At 40.0% G+C, this 22,511-nt stretch overlaps 1 protein-coding gene across 9 annotated transcripts in view; it reads left to right on the top strand.

The window, feature by feature from the left end:
• ADD1 (adducin 1) overlaps positions 1-22,134 on the top strand; it is a 59,048-nt gene extending 36,914 nt beyond the window's left edge. For 2 of the 9 annotated variants that reach the window (XM_021395349.1, XM_021395350.1), the window contains 10 exons: positions 804-947; positions 1,077-1,175; positions 1,552-1,728; positions 3,669-4,013; positions 7,017-7,118; positions 8,565-8,654; positions 9,499-9,591; positions 14,236-14,392; positions 15,812-15,907; positions 19,671-22,134. In XM_021395349.1, the coding sequence (XP_021251024.1) occupies positions 804-947; positions 1,077-1,175; positions 1,552-1,728; positions 3,669-4,013; positions 7,017-7,118; positions 8,565-8,654; positions 9,499-9,591; positions 14,236-14,392; positions 15,812-15,907; positions 19,671-20,023 (1,656 nt within the window). In that variant the 3' untranslated portion in view covers positions 20,024-22,134. Of the gene's footprint in view, positions 1-803; positions 948-1,076; positions 1,176-1,551; positions 1,729-3,668; positions 4,014-7,016; positions 7,119-8,564; positions 8,655-9,498; positions 9,592-14,235; positions 14,393-15,811; positions 15,908-16,640; positions 16,676-19,670 lie in introns of those variants that run through there. The other 7 variants (XM_021395355.1, XM_021395351.1, XM_021395356.1 and 4 more) reach the window with 7 other exon arrangements.

Raw genomic sequence — 22,511 nt, 5'->3', positions numbered from 1 at the left:
ATACATTGGTCTCCTCTTTATCGTAGTTTTGCTTCCTTTTTGGCAGTCATAAAGTCTCTACCTCTGTCTTCAGATATGTGGCTGAATCAGTCACTCTCCTTATTTGGCTGTCACATGAATAATCAGGCAATGTATTGAGCTGTATTATTATGTGTGTTGAACACACAGATCCCATGTTTGTATGTTGTTTACCACAGAAGTCCCTATCTTCTGACAATAAATCATAAGGGCTTTAATGTATTTTCTGTTGGTAAAGCACAATTTATCAAGATTTTCTTAAATATTTCCATTTTTTTCAGTTATCTGAGTACAAAAGCCTCTGGCAGCACAGCTTCGGGTAGGCTATAACAGTCCATAAAAATGCTGCGGATGGACAGATGGATAAACCCAAAAGTGTCTTTAAAATCAGATATCTTTTTCATAAGGGAAATCAAATGTCAAAACTTTGTAACTAAATTTCTTGTTTTTGGGGAGGAAAACAAAACAAAAATCACAGTATGAAAAGAAAGCAAAAAAAGACGCAAAGGTGTAGTTGATTTTTATTTATTTATTTTTTTTACACTGAGTCTTTACATATTTATGTTCATGTCATGTAAGATCAGCTGTATTGAGTCCAACCCAGGATCGCTGAAACTTTTGTATTCGGTCTGCAAGTTGTGAAAAATAGATGCTATGGTGGTCTTATACTTGCGTATTTATCAATCCATCTATCTGTATTTATGTGTATGCCAGTAGTTTTCCAGATATGTACATGTTTATTTTTTCTTGAAACAAATTAAGTGAGTTGTTTCAATATTTCTCAGGTTTCTGCAATGAAGTGTGGTCTGTTGCCGATTTCACCCGAAGCCCTTTCTCTAGGGGAAGTAGCTTATCATGACTACCATGGTATCTTAGTGGATGATGAAGAAAAGGTGGTTATTCAGAAAAACTTGGGACCTAAAAGCAAGGTCAGTAGTTACAGCTGGAATTAAATCAAGTGTGTAGGGGAAGGGAGCTACGTTATTTAATCAGGATTCGTACGTAATTCACTGAAAATACTTGCGTTGTTGTTAATCTTCTTTGCAATGACTCTCTAGGTCCTTATTCTGAGAAACCACGGCTTAGTATCCGTTGGAGAGACTGTTGAGGAGGCTTTCTACTACATTCATAACCTAGTGCTTGCCTGTGAGATTCAAGTAAGAATTTTAGTGTGTTTATATAATACTGCAGTCTGCTGTATTGACCTTCCAGCAGAGTAATAGTTGTGCATTTTACTGGTTAAACTATTGATCTAAACAAATGCAATTATCTGTCAAATCATTATATTATATGTGAGCATCCGAAGCACTGGTTCTACCAGCAGTATTCAAATACTGAGTTAGAACCATTGCTATGGTATGAATCCTATTAAGAGAGATTTTCAGAACCTTAAAGCAACTTTTGTACAGGTATGTTGATTGATTTACCTTTAAAATGAAGTAGATTTCTTCTGGTTTCTTGATTTCTTACTTGTTTTTTTTTTTTTTTCCCTCTCCCCTCAGGAAACTAATAGTTGATTGTATTGTTTTTAAGGTACGTACTCTGGCCAGTGCAGGTGGACCAGACAACTTAGTACTATTAGATCCTGGAAAGTATAAAGCCAAGTCTCGTTCCCCTGAGTCTCCAGCAGGTGATGGTACTGTATCCCATCCAAAATGGCAGATTGGTGAACAGGAATTTGAAGCTCTTATGCGAATGCTCGATAATCTGGTAAGGGAGATGTTGCTGACTAATTGTTTTATATGAGAATGCATAAAATACTTAGAAAGCTATAATGAAAGACATTAGTAAAGAAAGGGCTGCAGGTGATTAGGTTAATTTATACAGCCTGCAGCCCGTTCCTTCCCAAAGATTAAAGGCTGTCTGAAAAGGAGACGACATAGAATCATAGAATTAGCTAGGTTGGAAAAGACCTATAAGATCATGCAGTCCAACCATCCACCTACCACCAATGACCCCACTAAACCATGTCTCAGCACTACATCTAAACGTTTCTTGACTGAAGAAACATGAAAAGCATCCAAAGAATTCTTCAGGTGTATTACTTGGAGATACCTGACTTTCCTTGGTGTATGTAATCTGATGGTTTTCATTCTGGTCAGATAGATCTTCATGTGCATTTCCATTCAGTCCTTGGTCTTTTTCTTCTCCCTCTGTTCTTAGCCCCTCCCAAAATGTGTAAAACAAAATCAATATTAGGTGCAGGGTCCAGGATGATTTGACTTATAACTTAGTTAGACATTACTAGATCCCAGAAGAGCCCAAGAGGCCGACTTCAAAAACAAAGAAATAAATTGATCTTCACAAAGTGGGTAAAATCCCATCTGTGATGGATGAGCAACTACCAACATCTGCTATCCAGCTGTAATGGGAAAGACGATACCTTTCCCATCACATGGCTGCCAGTGGCGACTGTTAGCAGTGATAATGAACACTTGTGATTTAATTCGGTTTTCTTTATAGGGTAAACTGTGGTCTTCATGCTAATGTGATGCATGTGACCTTAGCAGAATCCATACTGACAATGATATCTAAAATATTTTTGTCACATCTACTATGTAGTAAATAACATTTTTCCCCCTTAGCTCAGTGTCCTATTTGTAGTGTGGAAAAAAATAATCTGCCTACTTTATAGCTATTTGAATATCTAGTATTTTCATTATGAGATGAACTGACAGTGGTAACATAAAGTCAATAGAAAAATCCTCATTGATCTAGCAAGCAGTAATCACACTATTAATATAGTTAACTAAGGACAGTGGGCTCCCTGGTATCTTTGGCAGATTCATGTGGATTTCAGTTTCTCTAAGGAACATCACTTATATGTTTCTTATTGCAGACAGAAAGCAGGATCATAAAGGGAAGTAGCACAGCATATATTAGCAGCATAAGAATATGAAGAAGCTTACTGTCATCCGTTATAGGCCCTTACTGTTACAAATAGCCTCATATTGGATGGGACAGTTAACTGCATCAGGCAGGAGGTAATCAGTCAAGATGTGCTTTAATCAATTAAAAAATGGAACAGCAACCGAGATAACACCAAGATAACATATGCTTAATACATAAAACTTATCCAACGAAAACTAAGCCCAGGTATTCATGGCTATAGAAGTTCCTTTATGATTTTGTCTCTGAAGAATTTGAGTGCTTTGAGAGAGAGAGACTGTTCGCAGTGTTTTTCTTTGAGCCACGTTGGAAATACTTTGTAAGGGGAAACTTCTTGGATAAACTGTTAGATGTGCTTTTCTTAGGTAAAATGCTGAACAAAATATCTGAGAAAGCAAAGACGAAAGGAAATATGATGGTAGTATTACAGGAGGTAAAAGGGGAAAAAAAGTATTTGGAGGAAGTGGGAAAGAAAAAACAGCATAGGTAGAGAATATAGCTCTAAAAGTAGATCTTGTTGAAAAAAGAAACCTTCACTTTTATAAAATGTGCTGGATTTTAGATTGTTAGAAGTCAGAAGAGATCTTTTCGCGTGCCCTGTATTTTTATCACACAATTGCTTTTTATGTCCTTGCTTTAGCATTGTGAGAAACAACCGGTAAATTTGATTGATACTTTTGTTATACCACAATCAACAAAGCTCAGTCTATTGAAAAATGTGGTGATGGTGAAGACTTAATTGTATTGTTCTACTCCTTCAGGGTTACAGAACTGGCTATCCGTACCGATGCCCTGCTCTGAGAGAGAAATCTAAAAAGTACAGCGATGTTGAGATTCCAGCTAGTGTCACAGGTTACTCCTTCACTAGCGATGGCGAATCAGGCACTTGCTCCCCCCTCAGACACAGTTTTCAGAAACAGCAGCGAGAGAAGACAAGGTGGCTGAACTCTGGCCGAGGGGATGATGTTTCTGAAGAAGGGCAGAATGGTGGCAGTCCCAAGTCGAAGACTAAGGTGTGGACGAACATTACACACGATCACGTGAAACCCTTGCTGCAGTCTCTCTCGTCCGGTGTCTGCGTGCCAAGCTGTATTACCAACTGCTTGGTCTGTGCCTACCTTACTGTTCATAGTTAGATGATGTAGAGCAACTTGGGGTGGCTGGCACTCAGAGGCTTTGGGAAGAAAAAGATAACTCTCCTAATTCTTCTCTTCTTTCTCACATGAAAAAAACCTAAATTGTGTTTTACTAACCACTGAATTTGGCTTTTCTTAGACGTGAGGTATAAAACCGTATCCGTTCATAAGGCTTAAAACTGCTTAAAACTTTGGAGCGTCTGGTTTTCTTTCCTTCTGGCTTTTCAAGCTAATGGCCGAACAGATCAGTTCATGGTTTTGATTGAATACGTTCTGCATTTAAATAGTTTAAGGACAACATTGTTAGGAAGCTACTAATTCTGTCTGCACGAAAGCTTTTCATTTAAAGCAAAAATGGAAACTAATGTGTTGTACAAATAACAAAACAAAACAAATGCTCCCCTCTGTTACGTGTGCCAACTTAATTTGCAAGTCAGTTGGAGGTCTGTAAGTATGTATGAGAGGATAGAGTTGATTTCGAAGTACTTCAGTGTTCTTTTCCTTTAAGCAGTTTTTCTTGCAGTGTTCCTGAGCTTCTTTTCTGTCCCGCTTACTGTGCTTTTGTCTTCCCCAAAGCCTCTGAGTGTTCACAACCAGCTGCCTTCTGCATGTAGTGTTGCATGTAAGTAGATGGCCATAAATGGAAAGTCTTTCCTCCAGTACCAGCTGGGTGCGGCATGACTAAAGTGCAGCTCAGGCCATCAGCAGGCACTAATCGATAGATTCTGCAACCGGTGCTTTTCTTTTTGTTTATCAATGCTGCTTACAGTTAAACCTTGCACTGAAAGATATGTTCATTAAGAAGCACAACTATCAAATGCTTTCAAATGGAACATCAGTACTGTTGGTTTGTAACTGTGGATTTGTTATTTTCTTGGGCGTACACAGGGCATCTAAAATGCAGGCAGGGATTTGCACGTGAGCAAGCTTTTGTGACAGCTGACTTCACGCCTTGCGAACGAGCTCTGTAGCATTTCAGTAGTGGTAGTATGTGTGGTAGCACGATGATTGCAGATAAGTTACAAAAGGTAGAATTGGTGCTTTTGAAAAGGAAATACTTCTTTTTCTAAAACACCTCTTCCCTCTTATCTACCCCCTCAAAACTTGACTTTACCTCGAAATACAGTCAGAGTTCTCTATCTTTTGGGTACTTTCATGCACTGAATACTGAGGCAATGTATACACTAAAACATACAGTGTTAAAATGCAGAAAGCCTTGGAAAAAATACCATGAAGGATCTCTCTCTGTCTGGTATTTTTGTTTTGTTATTTTGGCTTAAGAAGTGAATATATAGTGTTCGTACCATCAACTTTTTATTAAACTTAGCCATACTTTGGCCTTTACTGAAAGAAAACTTAAAGCAAGGCATACATTTAGAGTGCGTTGTGACTGTAACCTTAGCTCACGAAGTAGGCAGTATTTTATATTTGAAAATATCAGTGAAAGATCAAAGCAAAATTCAGAAGCTGGTCTTGTTTAATGACACGCTGAAGCAGTAGAGAAATTGATATAGTACAACAGGTTTGTATATTTGAATTTTTAAATGCTTGTTATTTATATAAGAAAAAGTAGCTTGTTATATTGAGGTTGTTTCTATATTTGTTTTGACTAAAAATTATCTTTAATAAAAAGCTGGAGTAGTTTTTATCTGAGAAGATAATCATCAGTGAGTATTTCACAGCTCCATGTTCATTCCATTTTTTACTTTACAGTTGCAAAACATTTTAAAATTCTGTTGCTTTTTGAAGTTTGACAGTTTCTGGCTATCTTATTATTTCTTGGAGTTATTAAGGAAAAAATGCATAGCATTTGCTCTAAGCAGGTTTGCTTTACTGTTGAGTGCATTTTCTATGCAACGGTGATTGGACATTAGGACACCACATAAAATAAACGTATCAGGTCGTAAAGTTAATTATGCAGCAAATTGAACGCAGCTTCATACTAAATGCACTGATCAAATAAAGCAACCTTCTCTGAAGAACCCATAAAGCGCTTCAAGTTTGTGTTTGGGGTATTTTTGTAGCCTTTTAAGCTATCGGTTATAAAATACTCGACATCACCAAACTGTTCCTCTAGGTTGCTGTGCTGATACAGCTACAGATTGTCTGTACAGAAACTAATTCTGGAAACAGAGCATTTTGCTGAAATAGCTGATTTTAATGCAAAACTTTGGTGATGCCCACTCTTGCTTCACAGTACAGAATCATTCACTAAAGCTGGTTAGTGGCATCACATTGCTTTTCATACTTCTGTCATCTTATGCTTTAAGTTCGCTTTGATGTTTGTTGAGTATCAGAGGATTGAATCAATGATCTCTCTGTCTTTCTCATGCTATTTCGTAAAAACACCAAGTGCAGAAAATGAACATGGCAGTGACAGGGTTTTAGAACTCGTGTCTTAGATCTTGCTCTGCTTCGGTTTGGGTAAGGTATAGCGCCCTTTCTAAATGCGTATGAGCTCACGTTGAAATTTCTGTAAGTGTCCTTACAAATAACTAATCATGGTGGAGTTCTCCTACTCCTGTATTAATATAAATCTCTTCATAAACTGAGAAGTAAAATGTTCCTAGAAACATGAAACCCTGCAGCTGTCAGTGTGGTCCGAGTGCACAGAAAAAGAGCTTAAAGACCTCTTAGTCTTCATAATCTTTGAACTGCACATAGCTGTAGTAATTACATAGCTTTGGGTGGAAGCTATTTGCAAGTTGAACTGGCTCTTTGGTCTTTGTTGCTGTTGTTACTAGCTGACTTAATCAAATGATTCTGATACTTATAAACGTATCTGAAGGTACAGTTTATATTACTGAAGAAGGAAGCAACTTCAATATTCTTAGAAATGAATAGAAGAATGCAATCATTGGTTCAGTTCTCTGTTATGTATAATGCATGATCAACACTTATGTGAATTTGCTGCTGTGAGTGTCTGTAGCCATTACAGCAATTCTGACTGTTCAACTGTTCTTGACGTTACAGTGGACTAAAGAGGATGGACATAGAACTGCCACCTCTGCTGTCCCTAACCTGTTTGTTCCATTGAACACTAATCCAAAGGAGGTCCAAGAAATGAGGAACAAGGTTTGTAATACCACTAATTCTTTGTATTTATTTTTGTTATCATTATGTTAAGTTGCGTGCCTCTGATGAGCTAACTAACTTTGCTGTAATGGAAATTTTTTGAGTTCAGTAAGACAACTTTGGTCTTGCCTTCCTTTCTAACTAGGTACAGAAACAATTCCTACCTGTTCTGAATTCATCTCAAAAAAACATGGTGTTACTGTCCACTGCACGAAGACGTCCATTGTCTTGTATTTTGTTACTGTCAGACCAGTGCTGGATACCTCTAAAACAACCACCACAGAGTTCATGATAGTAGATTTAATCCCTAAAATCATACTTTATGAATTATCTGTTTTGATTTCACCAGCTGAAATTGTAGACAACGTCTACAAATTTCTCTCTCTGTATCATATTTTATCATAATACACTATAATTGTTGCAGAAACTTTTTGGACCCCTGGAACTGCATGTCGGTCTTCTTGAGAGGACCTGGGAATTAATTTCCCAGTGTTCAAATTTCAGATCTTCTTGTCACCAGTCTTCCAACAGGAAAGCACTGAATACATCTGTTTTATCACATTATTTCTTTAAACTATAAAATACACACCAGCATCTTGTTAGTACCTAGCTTCTTCTTGGGTGTTTTGGCTCCTTCGAAGTAGTGGCCGTATGGAACGTGGCAGTTCGCGTCATGCCACGGTAAAGTCTGCGCAGGGTTCATGGCGGGAGTACAGATTTGTGCTCAGAGAACTTGTGTAAAGTTGGCAGAGCTTTTGCTTTTCCTGATTCAGCTATACAAAATGATGATCACTTGGAATAAGAGGCGTAGTGAAATTGCTGAGCAATTTCTTCCTGTTTGGAACACAAATATTGCTGTTTTAAAATCTTGAATGAAGCGGCTGAAGGGGTAGAAGTGAATCTTCACAACTTTTGCTCTCCTGAGGACAAGGGCAGCAATCCAGAAACAAGTACAGAAGATGCAGGACCTTATACTTCTTCGATTTCTGAAATAAGAAGTATCAGTAACACGTTACGTTTGTATACACGTATGCATGTGTTTTGACATAAAGAGGAAGTTCTGTGGGAAGATGATGTTGTGGTACCTAGACTGGTGATGGAAACCTGTAAATGACACATCAGGTGTAACAGACATGTAAAAGTGACCTCTGTGCATCTCTCTTCATTTATGTGACTTGATCTGTACAATTTTATGGCAAACCACAACTAAAAAAGAAGAGACAGCATGTGCTGTGGTACCTGTGGGCCACATTCTGAGAAATGTGGTGAAACAAACAGAAACTTGGATGTACCAGCCGGTGTTAATGAGCACAGCTTTAATGATGGGTAGGGCTATAGCTGTCTACACTACCTGCAGCCTGTTGGCAGGTTCACCCACCTTTAACAAAAAAAAAAAGTTTTTCTTCTGTTATGTATGTAACTGTGTTCTGCTGCTTTCCTTTACAGATCCGGGAGCAAAATTTACAAGATATTAAAACTGCAGGCCCTCAGTCACAGGTTCTTTCTGGTGTAGTTGTGGACAGGAGTCTCGTACAGGTGAGAGTATAAAACACCTAAAACCATTCGCTTAATCAGCGATGTCCTCTGCTTCCACCTAATGTGTCCCTATAAAATTATTCTTTAATTGGCAGAGAGTAACTTTTTATAAGGTAAGTCTTAGAGGTAACACTGTTGTCTTTGCGAGAGTGCTCAGGATCAGAAATTTACGAGGCTTCAGCCATGTAGCCCAAGCATGTCTGTGGAGGATGCTCCTCTTTTTTTTTTTAATTTTCTTTATTTTTTGCTGAATGTAATGCATGAAATTCAGAAGGCTTATTTGTATAGGTTAGATCCTTGTTCCAAACTAGATGGTCTTTGTGACAACTTTTTGTTTGTTTGCTTTCCGAGGTTATGTACCTGTTTGAGCACAGCAGGCTTACAATGGGGCAGTGGTGTTGTGTGTTAAACATAACGTGTTCTGTAATATTTTATTTGAAGAGCAGATTGGGGAAAAAAAAGCTGTTATACAGCAATAAAAGTTCCAAGCAGTATATCTGGATAGACATCAGCTGTGAACCATAGCTCAAAATAAAATAAGAATTAGAGCTATGCAGTTACTCCGTTAAACACACCTGAAAGACTTTAAAATCTCTGTATCTGAGTGCCTTAACTGCCCCGATACGCGTTTTCTGAGACACTTTAAGAAGTTTGGCGAGTCTGATCGTGACCATAGCTGTACTTATGTTGGGCTTCATATCGTGTGCATGTCAATTCATCGTCATTGCAGTTTTATCTACCAGTTACTGTTTCTTTGCATGTTTTTAGCAAGCACATAATGCTCTTGGTTGATGTTTTAAAGCCCGGGCTCGGTTTGCTCTGTTTACTCAATTTACTGTTGCAGGATGCTCCCCTGTCAGACTGTACGGAATCTATTGAAGGGCTCGATCTCACAGAGCAGGCCTTTAGTCCCGCTAAATCTCTGTCTGTTAGAAAGGTACTGCCCTGTCATACTGCTCTAAATACTGTTGTTCACCCTTCATTTTACCTCTTCCTTACCCTGACCTCTCCCCTCTGTTAGTTAATGATTTAGCTATAGAAAAAAATAAGATGGATGTCCAAATTATGTATTTGCAATTATACAAGCAGTTGCTTTACCCTGTTAAAGTGTCTTGTAAGGATTTTCCTTTCTTTGTAGAAATGATTAGGAAATATTTTTGATATTAAAGTGCCGATTAGGTTTTGCATGTAGTTAGGTTTTTTTGCATGCTATTAGTATTAAACTTCTCTAATTTGAAACCCATTTGGAATTAATTGAATCTGAGTTTGATTGCATCAGTGTAACTCTGAAGATAGCCACGTGCCCACTGTGTGTCGCGTCACACGGTCAAGTTTTGATCCTACGTTGCTGGATGTCTTGTTTCCTTAAAACTTCTTCCACTACAAGATTATTGACTAACGCCTCACACATCCAAAATATTTCAAAATGTAACCGCACCCATGCTTAAAGTAATATGCTTTAAATACAGAGTAAATTCAAGAAATGTGTATTTGGTTGTCTTTTGAATTGAGTAAACAGGTGCGGGTTGCATGTTGGAAACACTCAGTCCTTAGCTGTCTTTTTCTCCTGGGTTTTGGAGGAGTTTCTTAGAAGTGATACAGCACAGAAGCACAGGGCGTAGATAAGCATCCATATCTCATTTACTGCAGTATTTTAACTTAAAATCTTGGTCTAGGTTGTACCTAGCATTTCATTGTAAGAATATAAAATTAGTTTTCCCATCAAAAAACAGAATAATTTGAATTATGCTGTTGTTACAAATCCCATGAGTTTATAGCATTTTCTAGTGCAGTCAGTCAGTTTTGTTATGGGTAGGCATATCGTAGTGAGGATTTGATGAAGGTGTTTTTCAGCTTGCAGTTTGTTTTCTATTCTGAAAGGAGAAGTAGTAACATACTATTTCCACATTTAAGATGAGAAGTAAATCAGATACTTGAAGGCAGTGCCTGCCCTTTATTGTGGCAGCCTCTCTGCTTGATAATAATACCTTTGAAGTGAAGCATGATTTTTATAATCGATATCCCCTGGTTATCACAGCACAGGCAGTTTCTTTCATTCGAGAGGTTTGTAGTATCTTTCAAGTATTACTGTTGAATAGCATCATAATCTTTCTGTGAAACCAATCAAATAGTTTTCAGTTTGATTGTTAGAGTTTAAACATCCAAGTGATGTGTTTCCTCTTTGTAGTGTCATGAAAAAGTTTTCCTCCTGAAATACTGTCTAAAATTAGATCCTAATGTCAGTTACAGTAGGAGTGGCCAATTTCCTTATGTTTCTTATCTTGATATGTATTGTGACTTGAGTGCTTAAAGCATTTCCTGTTGATGGAAAAGATTGCAAAAGGTAAAATATTTAGAAAGATTATGCTGAAAATTAATCAAATACTGTGGAAAAAAAGAAATACAAGCAGTGCTTATGTAACCACATAAACTTCACAAGGAAGGAAGCTTTAAGGAGACCTGTACACTGGGGACTTGAGGACTTCTAGGTTCCAGATAATTAAAAGTCATCACTGGACAATTTCTTAGACACTCAGTTGCAATTAAAGTAAAAAGTTCCATCCGACTGCAGTAAGGCTTAAAATGTTTCGTGGTTTCAATTAACGTTGAAATTTGTATTAAATACTATTGCATACTCTCTTCATTGGAAAAAAAGTCCTGTTTGTGAACAATATGCATGCAGTGCTTTGAGTGTTTTGTGCTTTGTGGCTGCATTAGTAAGTTCTCCATTTTGCCTTATCATTCGCTTCTTCAGCCTTCTGAGAAGTCCTGGCCATGTTGCAAACTCCTCGTGCATCATGAAATATGATTTATGTTTCAGAGCTGGTTAACTAAGTTTGTTGGCTGTACCAAGAGGGAATGCTGATTCTTCTCACCACTAACTATTCTAGAATCTGATAAAAATGCACATAAATTTTCAACAAGAGAAATATGAGTACAAGAGAATTGTCCCTTTCGTGTCTGTTCCCTTAAAATGAAAATTCTATGGCTTTGCTCTTCGTGTGAAGCCTCTCGGTCCTGCCCCAGAGGTGGCGCTGCGTTTTAATGGTGGCTGTTACACAAACAGTCCTCTAAGATTCTCTCCTTTTCTTTTTCTTTTGTTTGGAGAAAGGCGCTGCATTAATGTCAGATTGAATTAAGTGTGACTGTTAACGTTAGACAGCTGCTGTGAACTGTGTCTGGTTAAGAGAGATTGCCACGTCTAAAGATGCCAGTTTTGCTCTGTCTGTCCCCGAGGAGACGATGAAGTGCTTGCCTGGTAAACGTTGGTCACACAGTAGTTGGAATATTTCTCTGAAAGCAAGATTTGGTGGAGAAGTGCAAAATTTTGATTATCAAGTCAATTTCCTTGTAGGAGATGTGAAGTCCCAGGTTCAGAATGAGGTTATATTGGGTATCGGTAGTTGTAACTGACCATTGCTTTCTTGCATCTTTGTGGGACTGTATCCTCCCTGCCAAGTTCTTAGGAGTGAAAACACGTTCTGTTCCTGGATGTAATTTCTCTTTCTCTGCTGGAGAGGATGTTGATACTCAACTGTTTACACATGCAATCAAACTTCTGTCATGAATATAGTACTAGAATCAGCTTAATGCTGGTGAATTACTGGAACATTCATTTTCTGCTACCGCCCTTTGTTGCCGTTTGATGAAACGGTGCCGGTCTTCTGTGTGGAAATGTATTCCTTCCTAGTCTCTTTAATACACCAAGCAACTCCAGACTTATTTTCACATTCAGTTTCTCTGAATGTTTGTAGGAGTCTCCAGATGGCATGGTCAGACTCTGCTAAGTCTGTCTACTTCAGCATTATATTTTAAAGGTCTATAATATGTCCTCTACAGTCACTTAGTGCTTTGTATTCACTTTCCTCCTGTCTTGTGTTACTCTATTTCTGCTTTCTGATGTCTGGCTGTATTAGATTTGGAAGGCTGCTCTGTGGCCTACTCTATGAAGCAATGCCTCCCTTCTTGGATTTTTATGCATTTTAGAGGAATCACTTTGCAAAACTTACTAAGTTACTACTTGAATTTATTTTCCTCATTAAATGGTCACACTACCCTTATAATTTTCATTAGTGACCTTTGAACCGGTCCTAGATTATTGATACTGAGCAAAATTTGGTGTGTTAATCTGGAAACAGCTTTTAGCAGGTGAATTTTGCCTTTCTGGTCTCTAATGTAATCCTGCTTTTAGAGATTAAAACCACAGTACCTAATCCAATTTCTGATCTTGCTTGATCTTTTTCAGTATTATTTCTCTCTGTTCAAACATGCTCAGCTAGTACAAATACCAGTGGCATCAAATTCTTTATTTAAGTAAAAATGACCTACTTGGTACAGGCAGTTTGTCCTAAGTGCCTAAGTTAGCATCCAAAAGAGTACTCTGCCTCTTTTAATTTTCGCTTCTGCAGTGAAGACCTCATTGTGTTTGTCCACCAAGCGTGGATATGGAATGCTTGTCTCTTCTTTCAGGACCCGTTTGGTTTTGAAATCTGCTTTCTAAAGGTTTCTTTAAGTCTTGATACAAACAGCATTTGAATATGAAAGTGACGTAAGCAAATCAATAACCCATTCTTTCTGGGTAATGGAATTTGTTCCCTCTTTTCAATAGCAAACACAGTTCAGGCTTCACAAGGCCAGGAGATGCAGACCACATGGCGCTCGTTTCCAAACTGGTGTCAAACGAAAAGACAGAGCTCTAGTTTAGCCTGAATGTCCTTTGGAAAGACAAGTGCTTAAACAAGTGAGCTGACAGATACAGTAGGTGTCCAGGCAAGCATCTTCTGTGTCTGAGATGATGAAAAACCAATGGCTGTCGTCTTTTCTATTTGATTAGAGAACACAAATTTACAATCCTACCACTCGAGATTCTCTGATGCAGCTGCTTTTGTTCATTAGAACTTGTTATGCTTAGAATTGCTAACATTTTCTTTTTATTTCTGTAACATTTTACGTGGCTTGTATGGCAAGTATTGTGGATGTAAATATGCTAACTCAATCTTATGGCTAATCTTAATATTGCTTATAGTTAACAGCTGATCTGGTGCTCACAGCACACACACAAGATGGCTTTTTACTATAACATCTGCTAGATGTTATACAGTAGCTACTAGAAATGGCTTTTCCCTTATTAAAAAATACAACAACAAACAACAGAAACGATGAGCTGAGTTGTGTAACTTCTACAGGTATTCTGTGCCCACGTAGCCATGCAGCTGGGCCTAGTGTCCTGTTTCTTTTGTGGGGAGAAAAAGAAACTTGTGTGATTTCCCATGTACTTCGACTGGCTGCTCTCTGACTTAGTGCTTAGCACTGGGTAGTCCCAGGTGGACACACTGATGTGCCTCTGGGATTAGTCAGCACCTAACTTCTCCTTAATGTTAACCGGCTGTAGATTTGGGGGGAAGAAAGAAAAAAAGCCTACATGGGATTTAATTTATTTTTTTTTTTAATTTCTAAATGAGAATCAGTGTAGCATTTTTCAGATTATCATTTTACTTTGGTTGCTTGATAGCCACTGTACTTCTCGGCATTCTGCAAGTTACTGCTGGGTTGCAGATGTATCTTGCTTCTCTTTTGCCAGGGAGAACTGGTGACTGCTTCAAAGGCAATAATTGAGAAAGAGTATCAACCCAAAGTGATAGTGAGCACAACTGGACCAAACCCCTTCAACAAACTCACTGATCGAGAGCTGGAGGAATATCGCAAAGAAGTCGAAAGGAAGCAGAAGGGGCCAGAAGGTTGGTTTGTCTGGGTGTTTTTTCCTTCAATAGTCTGTAATAAAAGCAAGTTTACTAGTCATTGGAACATGGGTTACCTGCAAAGGCCATAGATACACGTTATTCTGTTCGTGTGTTACAGTTTTTCCAGTATGAATTAGGGATTTTAAAAGAATATTTGAGAAAGTGCAATGTAAGCGTTCCAACATATTGTGTAAAATACATGGAATTTATTTGAAAAATTATCCTAGTAGACAAACTGGGGTGTTCAGTCTGGTCAGTTACTTGCTGCTGTTAGGAAGCTGAGAGCCCAAAACTTCATTCATAAAAGCATTTAGGTACTGCAGAACATTGCAGGTTGTTCTGTTCTGCTTTGTTCCCCTTAGCCCTAGAGATGGTTGAGGCTGGGCCGAGATGCTGCTGTTGCTTTTAGCAGCAAAACTGCAGTTTGCTAACTCGCTGACATTCGTGGGTTTGAGAATCTGTTGATTTGGGAAGACACAGAACAAAATGTAATTGCTATTTGGAAATGGCACATCGTGAGGACTTCCCCAGCAAAAGATGCTCTAATGATGAGAGAACGAGTTTATTCCTGCATCTAACGTAGTTATCCTGCTTCACTTCTGTGAAGGTTTACAGGGTGATGGTTACACATGGCAGTGATCAAAGCATTAAGTTCCAGTCCTGACCTTTTGGCTCAGGCCTCAGGTATTATGAATATGGCACAGTCACCCTTGCAATCTAAGGAGCAAATTCTTTACACCACTTGCAAATTCTGTCAGTTGGATCCTGTCTGTGGGACTGATTTCACTTCGTAGTTGCCTGGGTGAATGGCCCGGAACAACGTTTGTGTGTTGTTCCTGATGTATGGTGTACTCTCTTAATGTGTTCAGCTGTTTAAACTCGGAAGCCAGGGGAACCCTCTTCCTAATAGCAAATATGCAAACCACTGTGAAATAGGTTTTGAATCAATTAATTGCTGCATGTTTCTCTGATCATCTGTGCAGTCCTTCATTTTTACCCTTTAGTGTGCAATTTTATATACTTGAGTTTCAGCAAAAAACTCAAAGCAAGCAAAAGAGCGTTATCTTGTGTTGGTCTGATAGCATTTCTCCCCCATATTTATCTGTCTTCCTAGTGGTCTTTCTCATGAGTTTTCTTAGGGCAGCGTGCTGTACCAGCTCATGAACAGTTACACCATTCGTGTCCTTTTATTTGAAAAAACGAAACAAAAAGTCAGCGGCACAACCATGGCTTGAACAGTTTTGTCGATATAAAATTTCTTTTGCTCGCTTTGATGGTGTTTAATACTCCGGCAGAATTTCGATTCAGAAAAAACGCGTTCAGATTTCGTGTGCATGAAGCAGAAGGACGCATGGGTGTTCTCCCCCGCTGAAGTATTTTGTCTGCCTTCTCAGTGTCTGTTTGTCCCGTCTGCAGAACCTTCAGAAGACGGCAGGCAACAGAAGGAGAGAAGTCCCCCCGAGCACAGCTCCGCGTGCACTCCCCCGAGCACGCCCATGAAGGCAGAGGAAGGTACGTTCTGCTCTGGGGGCCGGGGCAGCCACTAACTGCATCGCTGGGGACTGGCGCATGAGCATCCATGAACCAGGATCTAAGAAGGGTCAATTGTTTCTTGTATTCTTTTGATACTACCTAAAACATACGACACCGACCTGTAACAGGAGTTCTGTTTACAATAATAAAGAAGTGTGCATTAATATAAAGACAAATTTTCATCTCTTCAGAACTGCCTTGTCATCTTTTGTGTTTATCAGCTGATTTATCTTTTTGTGTATTTTCTGCAAGAAAGAATTGCACTTAGAAATGAAATAATGCCTGGTGGTGAACCAGACACAAATGAGATGCTTTGGTAAATCTTCACTGATTGCACATTTCTTAAACGTTATTGTACTTGGATTACACCTCAGTAAATAATTTTCCAACTCGGTTTGCATATTAGTTTCATCTTTGCTAACCTTACGTAGTAATTAAAGCTAAAATGAGACAGGGCTGGGAGACTCTGTAATTTCCTTGCAGAGGGATAAAGGAATGATCTTGAACAGGTGTAATCTAATTTTTGTCTTGTTTCCTTTACCTTGTACACTGGATATATCATTTGTCTGTTAGTCTTTCATTCACTACTTCATCTCATTCTGTTTTCTATAAGAATGGTTGCGTCCATTCTTCTGATTTAACACAATGGCTGTGATGAATGCATAGATTCTCTACTTGTGCTTTTTTCTTCTTGTGGCTGCGTTACAAACAGGAGATGGATATGCTAAAGAGTACCTGTTACCATAGTAAGTATCATTCCATACTCTGACCGGCTTACGTGCTTTGCTTCACTCTTGCTTCTTTGTTTCCTAAGTTGTTGTTTTGTTGCTGTTGCTTTGTGTTTTTCAAAAAGCAGCTTTTTCAGCGGAGACGCTGGTTTCTTGATTTCATGAAGTTCTAGGTAGTTACGGACCCTGTGTTAAGATGCACTCTCCTTTGAAAGAGACTGCAGAAGTGACATTGTGTGTTTCCATACCTGTGTCTGATTCCTTATAGTTTCAAAAGGAATAGTCTGAAGTTGTCTTTCAGCTGGAGCTGAAGCAGGTCTGGGAGTTTCTGCCCCAAGTTTGCTGCTGTTTGACTTAGACCAGGTGCTGAAAGTTCCTTACCTACTCCAGTGCAACGGTGTTGCCACTGGCACGGACTGACAGTGATAATCCCGCAGGCTTCTGTCTGGAAGTGGAAGTGGAACTGCTCGCACGCTGGCTGTAAGGGAACGCCAGCCAAGGAATGACAGCAAGTGCTTGGTGGCAGCAACTGTCCAGCTGCTTCAGCTAGCGCTGCAGGGCTCCCTCAGATTATACTTTAAAGTCATAAGGATGTTTGGCCCACTCCATTTGTGTGTCCTCTTGTATCCAAAAGTCAGTGTACTTGTCACAGATTTGAACGTTAAGTTACGTTGTAGAAAATTGTGATGCTACGAATGAGGTTCTAAAACCTGAGCATTCTTTAAACAGAGAGTTCTGTTCTACAGACTCCTCTAGGCTTACCAGTTTTGAAGGACAAACATACAGTGCTTATTTTAGAGACCGAAGCAATTGAAATTGCAGGCCATGACAGTTTGGCTGGCAGAAGTTCTGCCGAGTGGCCGTGTTCTCTGACTACAACCGCTCCTCGATTTTTTTTTTTTTCCTCACATCCTTTCTGTTTAAGTGTGGCTGAAGTCAGAAAAGTGTTTCATGTTGACACGTTGGCAGTTATAGCCCAGTTTGTATGTTTGTCCTCATAAGTTTGTGTTAAAAAAACATAAACCTTTATTTTCATAAATGTTGGTTGTAAATACAAGTGTTAATTTTACTTTTCCAAGCTCTCTTATGCCAAAATAGAAAGGGAGAGAATGGCTGTAGGCCTGACTGTTCTGAAGGGGGCAGGAGGAAAAAACACCTCATGAAACTTCAGGGGTATTGTTTAATTCTTATACTGTAAATAGGTTTTGCTGCGGTTTTTTGTCTCATCGATAAATCTTCCTAATTTTGGTAAAGCAATGCCCTTAGTGAGCTCCATAGACAGGGAGCAGATGTTTGCTTCGCGCTAATCTGTTTAGTAGAGATGCCAGTAATTTGACAATCTGGGAAGGATAGCCCTGGATTAATGAGTTACAAAACTGGTTCCATTTACGTACGCAGCGCTTAGGCCAGCTGGCAGATGCTGTCTCCGTGCCTGTAGCTTCCCAGGCGCCCGTGGTAAGAAGTTCTAAAAAGGCCAAATAAATCTGACTGACGGTGAAATATGGCAGATATGTTCTGAAAACCAGGCTGATGCTTCCAGTAAAATCAAATCCAAGAAGGTGGTGGCGGTAGTGGAGAGCTGTGGCGCTTACATGTGTGTGTATGACACACGTCCGTACACATGAAACTAGAGCCTCAGGAGACAGCTTGTAATGAGCGTACCTGCTTTCTCTCTTTTGCTCTTTTACACCCTTCTCACACTGCAACTTTTAAACTTCTAACGTGCGTTGAGCGTTTGGAGCTGAGCCCCGGTTTGCTGTGTTTGCTTAGCGTGTCAGATGGCTGTGGTGCCCTGGGGAAAGCAGGCTGCTTTCCTGCAGGTGTTCACAGAGCAGCCCTGTGAGATGTGCTGCAGGACTGCGGGTCCCGCCTGGCAGAAATGAAGCAGACGGTTTGTTCTTCCCCTAGGGAAAATGGGAAAGTGTAAACTATCTGCCGTAAATTCTTTTGAAAGCCTTCAGTGTTCTGAAGATGAAGTTCTGAAGACACAACCAATAATATTATAACTTATAAAATGGGGGAAAAAATAGATGCTTTTCTTTTGTGCCTGCTAATGCCAATGGCCTGGATTTTGTTCCAAATTTCTCCTTACGTAACATCAGTGGAGATGGATTTGACACCGCAAAGGAGACGCTTCTCAGCTTCAGCACAGTGATGAAAAATGGAGGGAACTTTAGATGTGATCGTTGTTAAATTATGTATGCACAAAGGAAAGCTTCCAGCAGAACCTCCCTAAAGCGTGGTGGTTCATGCGAGAGGTGGTACCAGCTGGAGTGCAGTGCTGAAATTCACCTCTGGACGTGGAGTTTTGGCCGTCCTTCATCCAGGGGTGAGAGCTGCTGTATCGCATAACCCGCTGAGCTCTTTTAATTGGATAAACTACACGGATTTTACTGACATGACAAGAGCCCATAATTTATATTCACGTATCTTGCAAAAGCAGTGAAGCCTTTGTGATAGGAATAGATACTAATAAACTACATCTGTTAGATCTCATGGAAGAGCATATGGAAATCCACAATTTGCAATTAAAAACTGGCAAGCCAGCAGTGGACAATAGCTGCAGATCAGCAATTACTTTTATCCTGGCAAGTTTAAAAAAAAAAAAAAAAGAATCAAGAGGCTGAATTTCATGATGCTGTCTTCAATGCCAATCAAAACTGTAGGTGTAATTGCTGCTTACTATGCTAAAGTCTCGTGTTGCTTGCAGACGTTACACATGAAACATAAGAGAGAAGTCTAAACAGTTATGTTCTTGCTGGTTGACACCCATGGGGTGAAATGCAGCTGTATCTTCTGTGTTTTTTAAAAAGAAAAAAAAAACCACTTTTAAATATCTTATTTCTATCTCTGTGTGGAAAGCTAAAGAAGAATAGACCTATTACAAAGGCTTTCATGCAAAGTAAATATTTTAGTTTATTTTCTAGAGGGTGCATACCATCATCAGCTTGCTTGGCTTTCCCTGTCCCGGGGGCACGGTGAGCTAACTGTGCTGTTATCTGTCCGTCCACTAGAGACACAGCAGGAGCACACCTGCAGAGATGACAGTGACGCTGCAACTTTGAAGCAAACCCTCCCAGATCTCACCCCTGACGAGCCTTCAGAAGCACTCAGCTTCCCTCCCTTAGGAAAGGAGGAAGGGAGATGCGATGAAGACGTGCCCCAAAGCCAACCAGAATCACCTGCAGCAGCAGATAAGGAGCCCCAGCCTCAGCCTGCTGAAGAGCCAGCGACTCCCACAGCTGAGGAGGGGACGGCAGCTGATGCAGGTAGTGATGAATCTCCAGGAAAGTCCCCGTCAAAAAAGAAAAAGAAGTTTCGCACTCCTTCCTTCCTGAAGAAGAGCAAAAAGAAGAGTGACTCCTAAAGGCCAAACACTGCAGAAACACTGTCATGTTTTAAAATTCATTAACCACTAGAATGTACCAGATTGTACTGAGTGTTTTGTCTTATTATGTACATGAATGCAACAAGTAATCCAACCGGCCCCTCGAGTTATGGCTTGATCGTTTAAGGTTATAACCAGAAATTAACATCCAGAAAGGTGCTAATCCTGTGTTTTCAGCAGCTACCACAGATCTGATCCCTAATTTCTAAGCAAATATAAATGACTTCCGTGTTAGAGGCATTGAATCACTATTCATACCTTAAAGCCTACACTGCTTTACAGAAGAATAAAACCAAGCTTTCGCCATTAAGATTGCAACACAAATCGCTTACCACGAGCAGCGTTCTTTTTCAAAATTCTGCTCCAAGTCATAAGTAAATTTCTTCTGAACTGGTGACTTTTAGAGAGGATGCTTTTGCAGTGGTGTTTTCAGGGGGATGTGTTCTTGAACTGACACGTAAGCTTTGCAATCTTGTGATTACAGATGAGGTTGTAGTAAAGCTTTGTGACTATCCATTCCTTCCTCACTTTTTCCCCACCTCTGACTACGGTCACACAATGGCAGTCAGTGTTTTCCTCTTACAGCTGGCGCTTGAACCCATCCTTGTATAGGACTGAAGTAACTGTGGCGTGGTTTGCTCGCGCTGTGCTGATGGAGCCCACGTTCCAGGGAACGCAGCTTGAGGGAAATCGGTCCTCAGCTCGCTAAGAATCTGTCCGATGGTGATTTGGCTGCTGGGTGAAGTTAGAAAGCAAGCCCGTGGTGATGCAAAGCCTGGGCAGCTGTGTTCTAGGCCTTAGCACAGGTTCGTTCCACCTGTTCAAAAATTGCTTGGGTGCACGTGCAGACAGACCTGTTGCACAGAAACCCTATCTGCAGCATTTTGCTCTTACTCCTTCCCGTGATAAAAATGTAAACGTGTTACACTGAGTATTGAACCTTGTTTTGATATTATTTTCACTCACAAAAAAACCTCACGACTGGTATTTCTTTCTTTTATGTTGTTCTTGTTGCCAGCAGTAAAGTACAGAAATCCCAGCTAACCTTCTTAAGGCTCTATTTTCACAGATGTTTGCTATAAATGTTTGTTTAATACGTAGCACGGTCAAGAAACTCACTTTCACTACTGAATTAACTTCTCCAGTTATTGCCATGCTTCTGTCTGTCACTAATCGTAACAGCAGTCTCAAGGTGAGATAGGTGAAGCTTGCAGGAATCCCCCGGGCGCCACGTGTCACTGCTCCAGCCGAAAGCAGGGAAGGTCACCGGCTCCCAGTGGTAGCACTTCTGGTTTTAACAGCAGAAACGTTGGAAACTCCTGCGTGGGAGAGGGCGACGCTTTGGCTCACAGTAAGTGCAACAAACAGAATATGGATGTTAACGTTAGGGCAGTATCAAGCACTGCGATTGGTAAAATAGCGGAGAACTTAATGCCTTACAATTCAAGTAGTAGAAAGCATCAAGGAAGAGATGGGTTCAGCAGCTGGGGGTTAGGAAGGCCCACGTGAGGCCTGGGGCGTTGGTACCTCGGGCTGGTTTCAGACAGCGAAGGGAAAGCAGCAGAAATGGCGATCAGAGCTGTAAGGCTTCAGATGAGCAAAGAGCTTTCCAAGTAGTAGCGAGTGCTGTGAGGAATGGAACTTTGCCTGTTCGCAGTGGGTGGAGGCACGGTGGGAATGGAAGCAGCAGTAACTCACTGTGCGAGAGAGACCCCTAAACAGCAATGTTTAGTCAGGGCTGCATGGCACTAATGGCTTTCAGCTTCTACTTTAACCTTGTATGTCCTCTGTACACTAGGAAGCATACAATACTTATTTTGCTAAACTGTGTTTTATTGCAGGGTCGTAATTAAATTACTAATTGCTCTATGTTTCAGTTCATTAATGGAGTCCCTCCATTTATCTTTGACCACATATGCAATGACTTTTAATTTCAAATTTTGTAGTTTGTTCTTTTAATTCTTTGTATTACAAATGAAATGTAGTCATGTATGGTATGGTTACACACTCTGGGGCAAATTAAAGTCCTGTATTTTTCTTTTTCTTGTATCAATTAAGTTCTACTCACAAATAAAAGTCTTTAAAAAAAGCGTTTTCCCATCTGCTTTCAAAACTTGTACTGTTCTACACCTGCAAACCTGAACATTTAATTAGCTCAATTTTCTGTTAGTCATTAGTCAATGATTTGATGTATTCTTGGGAACAATACTTAAACTGGCTCCTGCAGGGCTTCCTTCCCAGGCATTCTACCTGAGCTGTTGGCAGGAGCTGGCCACTGAAAAGCAGAACCAGCTGAGCTCAAATAGAACGTGGGTGTGAGGAGGAGGAGGAGTTGTCCTTCCCCCCCAGCACAACCTGTATTGCAAAGCCTGCCCCAGCCCTGCTGGCTGAGCACTGGTGGTGCTGGAGGATTCTGGCCCCTCGTGTGGGCTTCTAGACTCCAGTTTTGCTGTGCCAAATCATAATA

Source organism: Numida meleagris, chromosome 4 (genome assembly GCF_002078875.1).
Source record: "Numida meleagris isolate 19003 breed g44 Domestic line chromosome 4, NumMel1.0, whole genome shotgun sequence".
Classification (NCBI taxonomy): Eukaryota; Metazoa; Chordata; class Aves; order Galliformes; family Numididae; genus Numida; species Numida meleagris.
Note: the sequence above shows the minus strand (reverse complement) of the source record. Positions and strands in the feature narration are given on the sequence as shown.